General features: G+C 40.7%; 1 protein-coding gene across 1 annotated transcript in view; it reads left to right on the forward strand.

Moving 5' to 3' along the window:
* The window catches only part of LOC109917117 (low-density lipoprotein receptor-related protein 2-like), a 33,626-nt gene extending 24,789 nt beyond the window's left edge, over positions 1 to 8,837 (forward strand). Inside the window, exons 29-43 of the mRNA XM_048594595.1 lie at positions 197 to 319; positions 1,222 to 1,596; positions 3,233 to 3,355; positions 3,440 to 3,559; positions 4,290 to 4,409; positions 4,501 to 4,626; positions 4,774 to 4,948; positions 5,050 to 5,274; positions 5,879 to 5,994; positions 6,071 to 6,210; positions 6,604 to 6,742; positions 7,333 to 7,473; positions 7,964 to 8,071; positions 8,433 to 8,501; positions 8,688 to 8,837. Of these exons, the coding sequence (XP_048450552.1) occupies positions 197 to 319; positions 1,222 to 1,596; positions 3,233 to 3,355; positions 3,440 to 3,559; positions 4,290 to 4,409; positions 4,501 to 4,626; positions 4,774 to 4,948; positions 5,050 to 5,274; positions 5,879 to 5,994; positions 6,071 to 6,210; positions 6,604 to 6,742; positions 7,333 to 7,473; positions 7,964 to 8,071; positions 8,433 to 8,501; positions 8,688 to 8,812 (2,225 nt within the window). The 3' untranslated portion in view covers positions 8,813 to 8,837. The remainder of the gene's footprint in view (positions 1 to 196; positions 320 to 1,221; positions 1,597 to 3,232; positions 3,356 to 3,439; positions 3,560 to 4,289; positions 4,410 to 4,500; positions 4,627 to 4,773; positions 4,949 to 5,049; positions 5,275 to 5,878; positions 5,995 to 6,070; positions 6,211 to 6,603; positions 6,743 to 7,332; positions 7,474 to 7,963; positions 8,072 to 8,432; positions 8,502 to 8,687) is intronic.
* The last annotated feature ends 8,861 nt before the right edge of the window (positions 8,838 to 17,698 follow it).

The following is a 17,698-nucleotide window of genomic DNA, read 5'->3' on the forward strand; positions in this document are numbered from 1 at the left end:
TATGCACACAGGAGGTTGTCAATTCCTCTACAAGCCCAGACATCTCAAAGCTAAGTATTGTTTCCAGCCACTTGCAGTTGTATGCACTTGCAAATGAAGCTTTTAATGCTGCTAAATTTGTCCATACAGTTTTTGTGCCACATCTTTAACTTGGTATTCTGAATTTTCATGGTCTTCACACTTTTTTGGATTTCAGATGAAATAACATGTCTTGGCCATGAGGTCAGCTGTGGCCTGGGGTCACTTCAATGTATTCCTGTTGCTTGGAGATGTGATGGTGAAAAGGACTGTAGTAATGGTGGTGATGAAGTTGGCTGTGGTAAGTTGGTCTGTGCTTTCCCTGAAGTGGAGTAAATTCCTTAAAATTCAGTTAAATTTCTAATTTAACTTCCAACTGTCAAGTTTATGGCCAAATTAGTGCAATCAGTACAGAACTGACAGCTGCTGCAGGTTAACTAATCTCCATGCAATGGAAACACTCCCAGAACAGCATTGCCATCTAAGCTTTTTAACTGGTTTGGCTTAACATTGGCTGATGCCAGATGAAGCATAGACTCCTATTTTTAGAAACTGACATGTGCCATTTAGCCACATCAGGTAAAACAGACTTCTAGTCAAAAGCAATGTACTAAAATTGTTCTTGCCACCCCCCCATGTTCAGTTGCTTACACCCTTCACTACAAATACCACTGCTTCAAGCTTTCTGCCTTGGGCTAGATCAGTCAATCTAGACTTCACTTGGTATTTGAATATCATTTTGGTATCTGGTATTTTAGTGTTAACTCTCTAGATGCTAGTTAAACATGACCAGTTTTCCTTGTATTTCACAGTACTAGAATACTGACCAGGCCCTCTAATGAAATTTTTCACTATTTTGAAGAACTAATGCCCAACTTAGTTTTTGAAGGGATGAAATTAAGATAATAGCCAGTTTTAGTTCAGGCTCAATATTAGCCCAAAGAACTACACCAATCTTAAACTGAATCTGAAGCCCTAGTAATGTATACAACTGGAGGTTCACAAGTGTAGAACCCACCTTCAGTGATTAAGCTTACTACACAATGATTGCTACATCAATTCTTGTGCTGAGGTAGGTTCTTGGCCCACCCTTGTCAACATTGAATTCAAAATAACCAGTTGGTTCCCCCAGCTTTGTAACATGCCTCACTTTGTTAATCTACAGTTGAAATTTCTGCAGTCTAACTTAGCCTTTTTTAACAGGCATAATCACTTGCAGCCCAGAAGAGTTCACATGTCTCAGTGGCAGCTGCATTTCCAGAACATTTGTCTGCAATGGTGAGGATGACTGCATTGATGGAAGTGACGAAGAGAAATGCCCTTCTCTCATCTGTGGCATTCACGAGTTTCATTGCAACAGTTCAGAGTGTATACCCTCTAGCTGGGTGTGTGATGGCAATGTGGATTGCACTGATCAATCTGATGAGTCACCAGAACACTGTGGGCGTACAATCCCCCCTCTTCCTGTAATCTGTGGTCCAAATGAACTCCAGTGTGGTTCTGGTGAATGTATCCAGCGTCACTGGTACTGTGATGGTGATGCTGACTGCAGAGATGGAAGTGATGAGGCAAACTGCCGTAAGTAGACTACTTGCACTCTATTATTGGGGCTGTAGCCTTGCATGCCACCTAGTTAGTTGCCTTGCCATTCAGTTTCAATGGCACAATTAAATAATGAGACTTAAATCAATGGCAGATTGGAGCATATGCTGTAGATGTTGCAACATTGGCTGCAAATTCTACCACAAGATCCAAAGTTTTAAACTCTGGACTACTTTGCTTTGCCTCACTAAGTTGAGGCATTACTGTACAAGGCACATCCTATAGTGTCTTCCTGGACAGCTTTCCTTCTTCCCCCCCCCCCCCCACCAAAAGCTCAGTATCCTAAGTAACTGTAAAATTGACAGCCATATTAACCTGCACTTTCATCAAGATTGTATTGGGAATGAAATATTTAATGCAGCTAAGATCCTCAGGCAAAATTTTGAATGCATGTGCTGTAGTCTTACACAGTACATATCTGTAGAATTAAACTTGCAACTTGCAGGATCAGGGCTCCTCTTCTAGATCACTCAAGCTGAGCTGGAAATTCTTATCTACATGTGATCTGTGTAGAAGGAAGTTCTGTGTTCTCTGATCCAAAAAAAGTTCAGTTACTTCTGGAGGCAACCCTTGAGCAATTCTGAACCTGCCTATATGAATATAATTGTGCATGTCTGCATTCATTATGGCAATGTTACTTGAATTTCTTAGTTCAGTGTGGAGTAACTTGGGCTTTCTTCACTGTCCTCCTAAAATTCACTCACCACTCAGACTATAGATTGGGGCTTTTCTGCTCACTAAGTACTTATGTACTTTCTTACATACTGATACCACAACCACTTCACTCAAGGTTTTGGTGGAAGGCAAGTGACTTGGTGATCTTGTAGTTAATAGCAAATGTATTGCTAACATTTGCCAATCACCTAAATGGCATGCTTGTTTTTAGCATTGAACTGCTGTAGGCAATTTGGCTGTTTTAAGCCTACTCTTCCATGAAATAGACCACTGAAGTTTTATACTTGCCTTACTTTTCACCCTCTACAAGAAATCTGTGCTGCTCTGCATGATTTCTCCAGAAATGAGTGTCATGGCTCCATGTCAAGGCCCTGTAAAGATGACTTTTTAACTTGTATTCCAATTCCTTCATTAACATGCCATCCTTTTCATACTCTAGCAAGTGTTGGTAAAGTGATTGAGCAATCAAATACCAAGATCTAAGATGAGGTGGATCCCAAGGATGTGCTAAACAAGCACTGAACCCCCTGCCACTTTGTCCATGAGCATAGGCTCCCAAGCACCTTTAAACTGAGATGAGATGCTAACTTGGACACAACCGTCCAGGTCAACTTAAGTTGCAACTTGCTTGTCAAACTCTAATCAGCATTGTCAGATGAGCAACTCAAGACTATGGGTTTCAATTAATTAGCTAATAGCATACTGCAAGTGATTTGGATAGTCTGTCTACTTTCTGCCAGAAAGTAGACATCCTTAATTACCCCAATCCATGAGCTTCCATGTAGCATTTTTCTTTTTTAAAGAATCAGCAAAAGATCTTGGCACAGACTTTGGTTCTATTGGTCATCTATCAGTCTTGCCATGTTTAGCAGACATGGCAAAACCCAAATTCCTGAACTGACCTGGTTTAACAACAAATCTGCTTATTGTTTTTCAGCTCTTCAAACATGTCAACCTGATCAGTTCCGCTGTGGTGATGGCAATTGCATTCCTGGAAGCAAGAAATGCAACTTCTTTAGGGACTGTCTTGATGGTAGTGATGAAATCAACTGCAGGAAAAGTAGGTGAACAGATCTTGCCTTGATTAAACTAGCACCACTACTTCCAATATTCTAACTTTTTTTTTCTCCTGTTGTTGCTCCAGTTTCTGAATGCAGTGGACCTACTGACTTTAGATGCAAAAGTGGTGAATGCATAAACATCACCTTAGTATGCAACCACCAGCAGGACTGCAAAGACTGGAGTGATGAACTTAATGGATGTAGTAAGTGAAGTGTTTTCTAGAGAAACCAGAGGTATTAGAGCAAACAATTTGCTTAACTTGCATTCTATGCTTAAATTGAGATGCTATTCATTGGAGATGAATAGTTCTAAAACTTCAGATGGGTTATATTCTATTCTTACCTAGAGATTTCTAACTTTGAATTGTAATTCATTGTCCTAGTTAACTGAAACTTGCACTCGAGGGCAGCTCAGTGGTTAGTGCTATTGTCTCAGTACCAGGGGCCTGCATTCCATGCTCACCACATGACTGCAAACTCCAGACACTCTTCCCATATCTGGCTTTTGAGTTTCTGCCTTTCAGTCCAAAGATGTGCTTGGGTGGATTGGGCATGCTAAATTGCCTGTGGCCTCCAGAAATGAGGGCTAGGTGGATTAGCCATGAGAAATGCAGCCTTCTAGAAAGGGTGGGTCTGGCTGAGATGCTAAAGGGTCAGTGTGGAATTGATGGGTGAGTAGCCTGCTTCTGCACAGCATAGGGATTCTAATAGACAACCTTTTTTTAAAAAAAATCCTCCAATTTGAAGGATCCCTAAAATTGAAGGGACAAAGGCTAGTCCTAATTCCTAGGTTGGAGTGGAAATAGTTTTTTTTTTTTTCTTGTGCTATAGAATAACCTGTCCCCTTGATTGCAGATGTCCCATGCACTAAACAAATTTCATTCTAGTTGCTCCAAGCATTTTAAGAATGCACTTGATTTGTTTGTTCTACAGATCAAAATGAATGTTTGAAGAAGAATGGTGGTTGCTCCCACTTCTGTCATGATCTTGTCATTGGTTATGAATGTGAATGCCCTACTGGTTTTGAACTAATTGACCAGAAAACATGTGCAGGTAGTAACTTTGTTTCTAACCTCTATTTGGTACCTAGCCAACCAGAAATCACCACTTTTGAAAGCTTAGGGTTTTCTTTTTGAAATCTCAGATGTAAACGAGTGCCTCAATCCTGGATCCTGCAGCCAAATCTGTATCAATACAGAAGGAAGCTACAATTGTGAATGCCATGCTGGATATATCTCAGATCCAGCTACTGGAGCCTGCAAGACCGTAGGCAAGTATGGTGCTTGGACAGTGATACAATCATGTTTGGTCCATGATTTGGTAGTCTTAGTTGTAAACTACAGAATGACAAGCTAAGCACTTTTTGTTCAAGTAGTGCTTTTCACCAACAAAATTACATTTCCAATAATATCTTTAGGAGGAGAGGAGCCATATTTGATTTTTGTAAATCGCCACGATATTCGGAAGTTAGGACTGCATCACCAAGAGTATACACAAGTTGCCAAAGATCTAAGGAAAGCTGTAGCATTAGATGCTGATATTGCAGAGCAGAGGGTTTTCTGGGCTGATGTGAGCCAGCAGGCAATTTTCAGGTAAGATGCACTTTGCTTGTAACTTGTTCCAATACCAGCTGTGCAAAGAGCAGTTCCCTGTGGGTCTATTTTGCTTTAATACTGTGCATTTTATTTTTCAGCATGGTCATGAATGAAAGTGCTGATGAAGCTAGTATTTTCAAGATCAACGGCAACTTGCAAATCCCAGTAGGAATTGCAGTGGATTGGATCTATAAAAATGTCTATTGGACTGACCGTGGGACCAATACTATATCTGTGGCTACATTTGATGGAAAGAGAAAGATCACCCTCTTTGACACTGACCTGAGGGAACCAGCTTCCATAGCTGTTGATCCACTAAATGGGTACTGTACATTGTTTCACTGTATGAATAATACAAAAAGCTGACCTGTACAACACTGCACTCCAGAGCTTTAAATTTCATTCAAAAAACCATATTGGGCATTGCAGATAACCAACCTGCAAAGTGGTACTAAATCTTTGCCAATTTGAGTGGCATCATCCTAATCTTTACAAGGCAAACTAAATTGGACACTGCCTAAATTGCACAAGCTGGTGCTAGCCCACCAAAATTGGGAGGGTGGAAACCACTTTCAATTAGTGTTTAAACAAGTTTAATTGTGGGGAGATTCACAAAGAACAAATGTTACACAGCTTCTTACAGAAGCTGTGGTTGAGCAAAATCACTCTTAAACCATCAGATCCCAGTTAGTCCTATCTGTTTACTAATGTTGGCCTTAAATGAGGCATGACTTGTTTAGAGCCAAGATTGTAGTTTTAGTGAAAGTCAGTATTGGGTGGTGTTGGCTAAGTGCACAATTGAGATTGGAATGCCACTTAGTTTCAACAGTGGTGAGTCATTGGCAAACTTTAACCACATCTGAAATGGCAAATAAACCTGCTGTCCAATGAGCACTTCATGGGCATCTTTCTTATGACTTTTTAAAGGTTTATCTACTGGTCAGATTGGGGTGCCCCAAAAATTGAAAAAGCTGGCATGAATGGTGTTGATCGTCAGATCTTGGTTGCCACTAAGATCGAGTGGCCAAAGGGCATTTCACTTGGTAAGTAATTCATGCAAGAAAGTGAACTTGACCAGTTTTTTTTGAGCTGTATTTAAAAAGCACTTTCCCCCCACAGACTTCGTGAAAAGCCGTCTGTACTGGGTTGATGCAAAATTGCACACGTTAGCAAGTGTAGACCTGAATGGTCAGAATAGAAGAACAGTATTGCAGTCAGAAAAATTCCTTGCACATCCCTGTGCAGTTGCCGTATTTGAGGTAAGAATCTGTGGTTTTTGAGCATGGCCTCTTGACAAGGCCACAACTTAATGTTCCAGTTCTAAAAGTGCTCTTTCCCCCATAAAATTCAACTCCTTGGCTCAAAGCTGCTTTAATGCAGGGTTTTGCACCTTGGGAAGATTGAATGGTAGGGAAGAAACTAGATTTGCAGTTTGCTGTGAAAAGTGGGTATGTTTTACAGAATGGGTAATAGTGTACTCTAGCCATTCTAAAACACTTCAATCAAATCTGTGGCTCTAATTTCTGCTTAATGTTACCAAATTAGGCAATCAAAGGTGTTTATAACTATGTATACAAGATGACAAGTCAAATTTTTAAATTGGCTGAGTTGAAACCTGGCATCTTTACTAATCTCTCCCTCTTTCCTTGTAGGATCACGTATTCTGGGTTGATGCAGACAACAAAGCAGTTTATGGAGCCAACAAGTACACAGGCAGTAATGTCAAAGCTTTGGCCTCAAATGTTGATGCTCAAGATATCATTGTTTATCATGAGCTTATTCAGGCACCTGGTAAGAAACCTGGAACCACATTGTGAAGGCAAAATTTTCTTTATTCAAATAATACACTTCCTAAAATCTCTCCCTTCCCCAGTTTGTATCTGATCATGGCAGGCTTTTTGACCTGAGCAGCAACACTCAAGCAGAAGTACTAAATATGTCATCCATGAGGACTCATCCCCATAAAACACTGGTGTTTTTTTCTGATATCTGTCCCCACCCCTGTACATAACCTGTGTTCCAACTGACATACCTCATTTTGAGGCAATAGAAGAAGGGGTTAAAGGGGCAGGATTTGCTTAATCTAACTAGCTAGAGTTCATAGTTGATATGCAGGGATCTGTTCTAACCAGTCATTCTGTAAACAACTTTACCTGAAATGATCACCTGCCCAGATTTAGTGGATCAATATAGAGCAATGTTTTAGACAACCAGGTTGTCAAATGAACAATGCTGTAGTTTAACTCCTATCCAACAGCTTGTTTGGTTCATAAAGTTAGATGGATGTTGTAGGAGTTACAACATCCATGCATTATAAACATACCCTAAATTGGAGTATACACTTCTAACTTTTTTCTTAACTTGCACTTTTCTATTACCAGGAAAAAACTGGTGTGACCAGAATAAAGTCTGCGAGTACATGTGTCTTCCTGCTCCTCAAATCAACAGCCAATCGGCAAAGTATACTTGTGTGTGCCCAACTGGAATGGAGTTGACCAAAGACGAACAACAGTGTCAACCAGGTATGTTTTTTAACAAAACAACTGCAGCACCTGACATGATCCCTTGTAGCAAACCCTTTTGCCAGGGGCAACATTACCCTGGTTCCAGTCTGACTCACCTATGAAAGTAGGCAGAGATGGTAGAATGTGATTATACATGACCCATCACAGTGGTACATGAAGCACATCTCAAACTGAACAATTGAGTAATTTCAAATCTCACACCTTGTTATCAAAAGCAAGCAATACTTTGTTTTTTAGTTGAAGGACATTGCTTAACCCTAACTTTTCTCCATCCTCCTGCCTGGGTGTAGTGACCCTTGTTGAGCCAGCACCTGTTGTCTGAGGGCCCCAATGGTCTAGTAAGACTAACTGCCTATTGATCACCAGGGGTCAGGGAGGGGAAAATAGTTGGTGCTTACCTAGTTTATAGGTGGCTGTCCATCTGACAGTTTCAACTCCAATTGTCTGTCTTTTAAATTTACACTGAACATGCTGGTTTGTTTTACAGTAACTACACTTACAACAGCAAATGTGTCTACAATGGCTTCCAGTGTTGCCCCTGAATTTTCCTTTGGTCTGTCTACTAAGTCACCAACCATCTTGGCTACATCTAAAGGTAATGGGATAGCATGTCCAAGCCTCTTTAGTAACTGATGACAAGCTATGCTACTTGCTCTGCAATATTTGGCTTTATTCCAGAAAACCACATTGTTTCAAAGCAAGTTTTGAAAGGGGAAGAATTTCTCCTGGTTTTGTTCCTGCATCATGATCCAATGCCTGGATAGGCATTAAATTACAATCTAGTTGCTTCCAAAAACTAAGCCACAGCTAAAAAGGATGAATTAGTGGTGCGGACATATTTGTCAAGGGGCTCTCGCTGTGCATAGTTGACACTTTTGGAAACTCTTGGTATGCTGAAATATTGGCCCAGTTTTTTTTTTCAAAAAAGACAAACATAAAATCTCTTATCACCCCAGGTGTCAAGTCACCTTCCCTTGAAGGAAAGTCAAGAGGATCTACAGCTGTTTGGGTCATTTTTATCCTTGGTAAGAACATTTTGTATTCTTGTCAATTGGCTTGACCTTTGGTCTTAAAGTATTCTCTTAGCTTGAAGCAGTTTATAGGACTTGGCTCCTAAATGTTAGGAAAGTCAATTAACTGGTTGTTTAACACTAAACAAAATTACAAAGTCCCTTTTGGCTTGCCTAACTCTTATTTTTTTCCAATTGCAGCCCTTCTAACAATAACTGGCTTAGTTGGCTACTTTGGTTGGCAGTCCTGGCAAAAGAGAAATGTGCAATACATCAGCTTTGAGAATCCAGTGTTTCAGCATAAATCTGACAATGAAATGAAATAAAATTCCACTTTGGTGTTAACTGGCATCTATTGTCTCACTGTATTAATTCATTTTAACAAATGAGCATCTGATTCTCTAGTTTTCAGCTGTTGGTGCTGTTTATTACAAATCCAGTAACTAAACCAGTTGTGTAGTTCTGCATGTGCATGCAGCTAAACTGGCTCCAACAGGTCCTTTTAGACAAGAGCCACTAAAGCAGCTCCAATGAGAAGGTTCATACATGAGAACTTTTAGAAATTTTTATTGCAAGATGGCAGACAACTAACTTACAAACTAAGGGTCCAGACCAAAAAAAACCAGCTTTCCTGCTCCTTGGCCTGCTGTGTTCATCCAGCTCTAAACCTTGTTACTTCTAATTTTACAAGCAATCAGATTTAATCCAGCTCAGTAGAATTATCTGCACTATTTCAGTTGTGGGTGTATTGCCACTGAGGAAAATGGTGACAAAGATGATTTGATGGTTCTTTTTTACCTGATGTGGTGATACTTGTTTCCTGTAACAAACCAGATGTGAATGTCCATGTTATAAAATAGTCATGTTTGTAACTTGCATTCACAGGCCCAATGTTTGGGCTAACTTTTTTATAGTAAGCCTGCCTTGAGGTCCAGTGAAGTAGAAGAAAATGACACCTAGTCAGGTGGTGTCATGAGCTTATTTGCAGTATATATTGATGTACAAATTTGTACAATAACTCATCTATCTCTAGCCCTACTCTCTACTGCACAGCTAATGAGTGGACTGCCACAGGTCAATAACATCCTGTCACACCACCTGCCCCCCACTATCCCTAACTCAAATACTGAGTGGGAACTTTTTTCTAACTATAAATGAAGTTAATTCTATCCTCCAGCTACACAATGATCCAATAACAATTCAGACATTTTTCCTATTAGTGTGAAAAGCAAGGCTGTTCAGTGTACAAGTGCTGGATGACTAGAGATATTAAGGCTCTGGTCAAGAAAGCAGGTAGGTCTCGTGTAGACACCTAGGATCAAGTCAATCCCTAGACTAAAGGGCAGCTGGAATATACTGAAGGGAAATTAGGTCAGCAAAAAGGACCTAGTTTTGGCAAATGGCATTTGTAGACTCTTTGGATTCTCAAGACCAAAAAGACAAGTCTCTATGGAGAGAATGGGCCTCTTAAGATCATAGTCATCTGTGGAATGACAAGCAAGGTTGATAGTCAGTATTTTCCTGTAGAGAATGACAAGCTAGAGAGCTTGGAAATAGTGATGCCTTGGAACTCATTCCCAGACATCTTTAAAGGCAGACGAATACCTGAACTCGCGCAGGTGTTTTCCAGAACAGAAGCTAGGGAAGAGATTTTCAGTAGTCAGGGTGAGGGTGCTAGAGGTTGACTTAGTGAGAGGCTGTAAGGAAAAGCCTAGGAATTATAGACCAGAGAGCCACCCACCAACAGTGGCTAAGTTTAGAGGGGATTGAGGGACAGGATTTGCATGCCTTTGGAAAGGCAAGTGTCCATTATGGATGGGCAGCATGACTTTGTTTGTGCACAATCCTGTCTGGGTAACCTTTTTTAGGAGATGACAACATATTGAAGACAGCAGTAAATGTTTGTAATGAACTTGTTTAAGGTTCCACATAGTATACTAAAGTTTGATCACAGCAGCTGGGGAGCTAGTCAATTGGATGCAAACTTCTCCAAAGGTAAGTGACAGTGGTAGGTGGCTCTTCCAGACTGGAGGCCTGTGACCAATGGTGTGCCCCAAGGGTCAGTGCTGAGTCCACAGCTTTATTTTGGCCTTGAGTGAATGGATGTGAATAAGGTAGATTTTAAGGTCTTGGATGACAAAGGGTAGCAGACAGTGAAGATTACCTCAGGGCAATGGACTCTCTCCGGTTGTGCTCACTGGGTGAGCAGTGTCAGATGGAGTATAATTTTGAGGCGTTACATCTTGGTAATGCAAATCCAGCAGGACTTGCACACTAATGGTAGGGTCCTGGGAAGTGTTAGACCTGCACCCCAGTCTCTCCAGCAGGTAGTTTGAGTGGTGGATAGAAAGGGTAGTGAGGAAAGCATTTGGTACACTTGCCTCTATTGGTTAGTGCATTACTATAGAATTTGGGACATCTGGCTGTACAGGATACTTTCAGAACACTGTACAATTTCTGAACACCCTGCTATAGAAGGATGTTGCTAGGACTAGTTTCTGCTATAGGGAGGCAGAATAGGTTGGATATTTATCACTAGTGGTTGAAGGGCAGGGCATGGATAGCTTGAATAGCCAATGTATTTTTTTTCCTAGGGTGGGGAGGAAGAGTCCAAAACTGGACAATTCAAGGGAGAAGAAAGGTTGTTCCTCTGGCAGTTCATTCATATAAGCACCACTCTCTTCACATGATAAACTATTACATTCAAATGGCCTCTTGAGGGGTACATGAAAGGGTTGAGGGCTATGGGACTAGATGAGTTCAGGATGTCTGGTCAGTGTGAGTTGGACCAAAGGGTCTTTGTGCTGTATGTCTGATTCCAATGCATCTTGTTCGTTCTTGCCTTCCCCTATAAATCTCTTGCAAACCAAAGAACAAAAGCTTTGCACTGTCCTGCAGGTAGATCAGCCTGATAACTTGAATTGGATACTTTCATGCATTCAGTTTCTAGGTTTTATCCTCTTTTATCAAGAAACAAATCAGTCAGTCTTGGTCAGTTTTTTTTTTGAACACTAATTAGAAATTCCATCACCCTTGGCTGGATAATGCCAAAGACTTCCTAAATGAAATACTTTTGTTCTCCAGTTTAAATAGCCAACTGCTTTTTATTCTGAGCATCTACTGGGTCAATTGTCCTTTCACTTTTTTACACTTGCCATGTTTTAAGACTAAACATACACCAGCCCTGTATGCTAACCTGTTCTCTTCCTCCCCTCTCTCTTCCTTCCCAAACCCCCCAACAATAGCATCTCAGCATTCTGGAACTTTTTTAGTCAGGTAAGCTTCAGTACTTATGGCAAGCACCTTTTCAGTCAGTGTGAGGACCAATACTCCACTCTAGATGTAGTCTAGACAAGCTATGCAATTTGAAGTAGACATTTTTATTGCAATAGAATTTGCATACATAGATTAATGTAGCATTCTATAATGCCTTCTGTACCAGCAATTTGGCTTTGATTTGTGACTAAAGCCATCCATGTTCCTTTACCATCAGCACTTCATCTCATTAAGTATGCTGCACTTGGTTTCTGCCCAAGACTAGTACTCCTAGGCTTTAAGCTCCAATCTTGCTCAGTTATGTTCAGTGTCAAACTTCACTTACACGACTTAGGGCTTTTCCTTGAGCCCTCAGGATTTCCAAGTCCACACTTTCAGCAATTCAAGTGCTGAAAGACTTCAGCCTCTTAAACAGAACTTTGGTTTAGTTGTCTTCACAAATAATACACCTTTTTTGAGTATGGCTCCTTCATCAAACTGACTGCTTGACACTTGAACCCCTTCACCAGCTGTGCCAAATTGCTGCATGACCACTGAAAGCCTTTCAACTTGTCCTCCCCTTGTTGCTCAGCAGAATTGAATGCTGCTACCTAATACTTAAAACACTTAATTTCAGGACAATCATGGAATTACTTTAACTGATGAATGAAGAAAAAAGTTGTCATAGATAACTAGTGTCCAAACAATGATTACCCCTAATCATACTCAACTTAAAGGTTTCAAATGGGTAAGTTGTTCAGAGGACTTTTGATAAAATCCAAATCACCATCCATTCCCCTTCTCAATTTTTGACTGGCTTTGCAAAAAGGAGGTAATGACTGAACTGAGATGGTCAGTCATCCTATCCTTTCTTAACATTCTAACACTTGCCCTGTCCTCTTGTAAGGAACTTGCAGACCTGTTAGGCTTTTTGTTCTTGAACTATGCTATCCATGTTTCTGAGCCATTTGAGATTTGGCAGAATTTTAAATGCCTTGACAGCTGTCTTCCATTTCTGCCCTGCACCTCTTTCCTTTCCTTTTCCTTCCCCCCAACCCCCAAAAAAACCCCACTTGCCATTTCTAAGAACTTGCCAACTTCCAATGTCATCCATTTCTCTAGCAAACACTCTTTTCACTACTTCATTTTCACAAGTCCATTTTGGCTTTCCAGCATTCCTGGAAAAGTTTGTTTTGACCAAAGCATTTGAGTGCATGTTCCTTTTATTCTAGCCTTTGTAAACTTACCTGGCCCAGTCTGTAATAAAATACACTCTTTGCTAATCTTTTAATGGACCCAATGCAACTTCTCACAGGCTTTTGTTTTTACCATTTATTTGTTTCCTGCTCATTTGGGTGTATCTTTAGAATTCTGCTAGCTTTAGACTTGATGCTTCTCACTGGCAATGTGGATTCCTCCTTTCTCACACCCCCACCACCACTTTTTTTTGGTCCTGCCTTGGATTAAACAGATTTGGCTCTTCAAAACCTAAACTAACACTGTCACTAGTGTCATCTATAAATTTTTATTTTGTCACTTTAGATTCAACTGCTCCAGAGCTGTCCTCCCTTGACCACCAAACTTTTAATTACCACACTCCCTTTACCCATATTACATTCTAAGCCTTTATTAATAAACTTGCTGCTCAAGTTGCCTTCTGGTCTTATAATAAATTCAATCTAATTTTCACCTCCACGTCTCCCTGTAGGATTAATTTGCCAACTTAAAGGGCCTCATCTAACTCTATAATGTTTAGTTTCTTCTATCCCCTTTCAATATTTCTCCCTTGACTTTCATTGGATTTTGTTTTGGATTAATTTAACTTTAGATGAAGTGGGGAACAATAATAACGTTAGACTCACCTTTGACAAGTTCTGCTATTCCCATACTGCATGGTATTCAAAGATTATCTAATGTCAGTCATGACACTTGTTGCTTAGTGGAGTAGAATGAAAATGTATTTATTTTGAGGACATTTGACGGTGGACTATGTAAGACTGTTTGGTTATTAACAGCCCTCTGAACTGCTTGAGAATCAAACTGCTATGAAAATTAAAAAATTTAAGCCATTCCTAGTGCTTCAATTGAAACTGGCAATTCTAGTTCAATTGCTGCTTAAAATCCTCAACATCTAGGGCCTTTACCAGGAGAGCTGATCCAGGTAATAGCACAACACTCATTCTCGCACAATATCTTATGCTGGCTCAGCTGCCACCACTACCATTTAAGGCTATGTAGTCTCACTGGGAGAATAGGCCCACAAGAGATAATGTCAGTTTGGAGTAGTTACTGGCAGTCACCAACAATTGCTTCATGACCCTATGCAGTCATGGCATGGAGTACTTGTACTGATTTCAACCACCTTCACCTACTGCCTAATCCCTTATCCCAACCCTCTTAACTGATAACTCAGCACGTGGCCACATTGACACCCACAGTACCTCCAATTGACCTCTAATGTTACTGAATATAATCAGGGTGAGGGATTTCGGTCTGTTGTCAAGAATATCTAACTGAACTGGCTGGGTGTTTAAAGGAGATTAAATTTTTAGACTGAATCTGCGTCAAGTAATGGAGGAAAATGCCCTACTTGGCCTTGTTGTCACCAAGCTGCCTGGCTTAATTGCATCTGTTCCTGACCCAGTGACTCTATGACCATTGCACCATTCATGTGCATTTTTTTATGCTGATTTATACTTTCCATGGTGCTGGGAAATTGCCCAGGAACGTTCTGTGCATACTTTTCTACAAAAGTGTAGGGCAAACCCCACCCAGCCAATTACAGCCCTATGAGCCTATTCTTTTCCATCACTTTGCTATGTTCGAGTGTTGTCAAGTGGCACTTGTTCAGCATTACACTACTCTCGAGTGCTCGCTTTGTGTTTCATCAGGGCCTTTTAGCTCCTAACTTCACTACAGATCTTGGTCTGGTCATGAACAAAAAAGCTGAACTTGAGAGGCGAGATGAGTGACTGCTCTTGATACCAAGCGACTTTTGTTTGAGCAGTGTCAAGGGGACCTAGTAAAACTGGAGTCAATGGGAATCAGGTGAACTGTCACAAAGCACAATAGTTGGAGGCTAATCATTTCAATAGGAGTTTCTCCCAGCATTCAGACTTGGCCTGCTAATTGATAACTAACATTCATGCTGTATAAGTGTCAAGCAACAACAAGAGAAAACCTCTCCATTTGACATTCAATAGAATTAACATCACTGAATCTCCCACTATCAACATCCTGGGGGTTACCATTGATCAGAAACTTAGCTCAATTAGCCATATACATGATATGACTATTAGAGGAGGTCAGAGGCTAGGACTCCTGTGGTGGGTAACTAACCTCCTCCTTTCTCCCCTGTTCCTATGCACTACCTACAAGGCCCAAGTCAAGAAGGAATAGTCTCCAATTGGTTGGATAGTTGTAGATCCAACAATACTCAAAACTCAACACTATCCAGCACAAAGCAGTCCACTGGATTGGCATTTTATCCACCAACTTCAACATGCACTCTGCGCACAACCAGGGTAAAATAGTAGCTGTGCATGCCACCTACAATGTGTACTGCAGCAACTTCCAGAGGCTCCTTTGACAGCACATTTCAAACCTGTCAGCCTAACCAGTTAGAAAGACATAGGCAGCAGATACACGGAAACATCTCCACCTACAACATCTCTTCCAAGTCTCTCTCCATTTTGAATTGGAGCTATATTTCTGTTCCTTTACTGTCACAGTTAAAATCCTGGACCTTTCTACTCAACACCACTGTGGGTTTACCTACACCCAGGACTGCAGTGGTTGAAGAAGGCAGCTCACCACCACCTTCTCAAGGGCAATTAGCAATGGGCGGGTGTTTAATCAATAAGGGAATCAAGGGTTATGGGAGAAGGGCAGGAAAGTGGAAATGAGGATTAGCAGAACAGCCATTATCACATTGAATAGCAGAGCAGACTTGATGGGCTGAATGGCCGAATGCTACTCATACAACTTATTGTCGTATGGTAGCTTTGAGTACACACAATTGCACCATCCAGCAAGGCAAGCCAATGATTCTGAATTGGTGACACATTATTCTTCACAAATACAGGATAATTTATCAAATGCTGTCCAGAAATGGAATTACTGAACCTTGACAAAAACCACTGCATCTTTCTCCAGACTTTCTTTTAACAAATAAAGTTCTCTGAGCTCTATTACTGTGATTAATCCTCCAGAACAGCTGCACTCCCAGCCCAGCTATTTCACTGTTACAGCTACAACTACAACTACAACAACAACAACAACTCTGAGAAAAACCTAACAAGTGTGAAAATGTTCAGCGCCCTGTCTACAAAAGCAGGAAAAATTCAACATGATCACTTACCACTCAGAGTCCACTACTGATCATTCACAAAATTATGGAAGATATTCCGAGCTATCAAAATACTTTGCTAGCCTTCCAATCAACATTCAGGTTGTGTTTTATTCAACTTCAGACCTCATTACTGCTTTGAACAAAAAATGGACGAAAATAACCAAATTCATGAGGGGAGTGCAACTGCGACTGCCCTTGATGTTCAAGGCAGCCTTTGGCTCAGTATAGCATCAAGGAACCCTAAAAAAAAGGTCGATGGAGATTGGCAGAGAACACAAAGAAAAATGACTGTCATTGTTGGAGGTCCCACTACATCACTGCAGGTGCTTTTTACTTGTCCATGGGGTGTGGACATTGTTGGTTGGTCAGTATTTATTGCCCATCCTTACATGCTCTTAAGAGGTAGGTGGTGGGCTGTCTTTCTGAACCACTACAGTCTATGAGAGGTAGCTACACCCTCTACACAAGGCTCTTGTGAACTTCCAGGACCTTAATCCAGCAGTAGTTAAGCAATAAGTTGAGAAGGGTAATTCATAACCTCAAAGAGTTTGGCCTAATTAATAGAGAAATTGTTCAAATCAGGAAGACAGTGTGAAAAACATAACTGATGGAGTGAGATGCTCCTGACCTCCAGATAGGCCTCACCAGACTTTGTGTTCAATTCTGCCACAAATCTCACCATCGCCCATATTACTCAAATAAGTTTCCATTTAATTTGTTTTTCATTGAACCTTTATCTATGCATGCATGCAAACATAAAGCTTGGGTATTTCAATTCTCATTGGCCTTTCTGTTGAATAGCATTTCGTTTTGGTAATTATTAGGACCACTTAAGCTTCATATAGTTTATGGGCAGCAATAGGTGCACGCGAACACCATCATTTACAAGTTCTCCTCCATGCCACACGTGGATCTATATCACCGTTGCTTCACTGTTGCTGGATCGAAATCCTGGAACTCGCTGACAAAACTATGTGTATACCTGCTGCCTGTGGACTCAGGAGCTCAAGAAGGTGTTTGTCATCACTTAGGGATGCACAAAAGATGGTGTTCTAGCCAGGAACAGCAATATCCTGTGAACAAATAATTTAAGAATCTGCTCTTAACTAAGGCATTGCTCCAGAATTATATTGGGAACAGTGGTTTCTTATGAGGATGGCGGGTAAATGAAGAATAACTGATAAAACAATAATAAAGTGCAAACTGAGAGTTGCCAGTTAGTCTTTTTTTGTGAAATAAAAGTTTTGTGTTCAGTTTTATAAAATGGAACGATTGGGTTTGTCGACTGCACCTGTATTTGACACCACCAAGTTGGTGCAATTATGAGAACAGTATAAGTAAGCAATAATTGTGAATCATAGTGTGGAAGCAGACCATTCGGCCCATCAAGTCCACATCAACCCACCAAAAAGTATCGCACCCTCCACACTATCCCTGTAACTCTGCATTTCCCATGGCTAACCCAATTTTGAGCAAAGTCGAGTTTATGGGAAAATACCAGTTTCTGTGGATTGGGAAATGACTCAACAATTGACAAACGTCCTGCAAATATTCAAAATGTGAAGAAATATCTGCGGAGAGTGAACAGAAGGTGATCTTCATGGGC

The sequence above is a fragment of the Rhincodon typus genome, chromosome 3 (assembly GCF_021869965.1).
Source record: "Rhincodon typus isolate 14 chromosome 3, sRhiTyp1.1, whole genome shotgun sequence".
Classification (NCBI taxonomy): Eukaryota; Metazoa; Chordata; class Chondrichthyes; order Orectolobiformes; family Rhincodontidae; genus Rhincodon; species Rhincodon typus.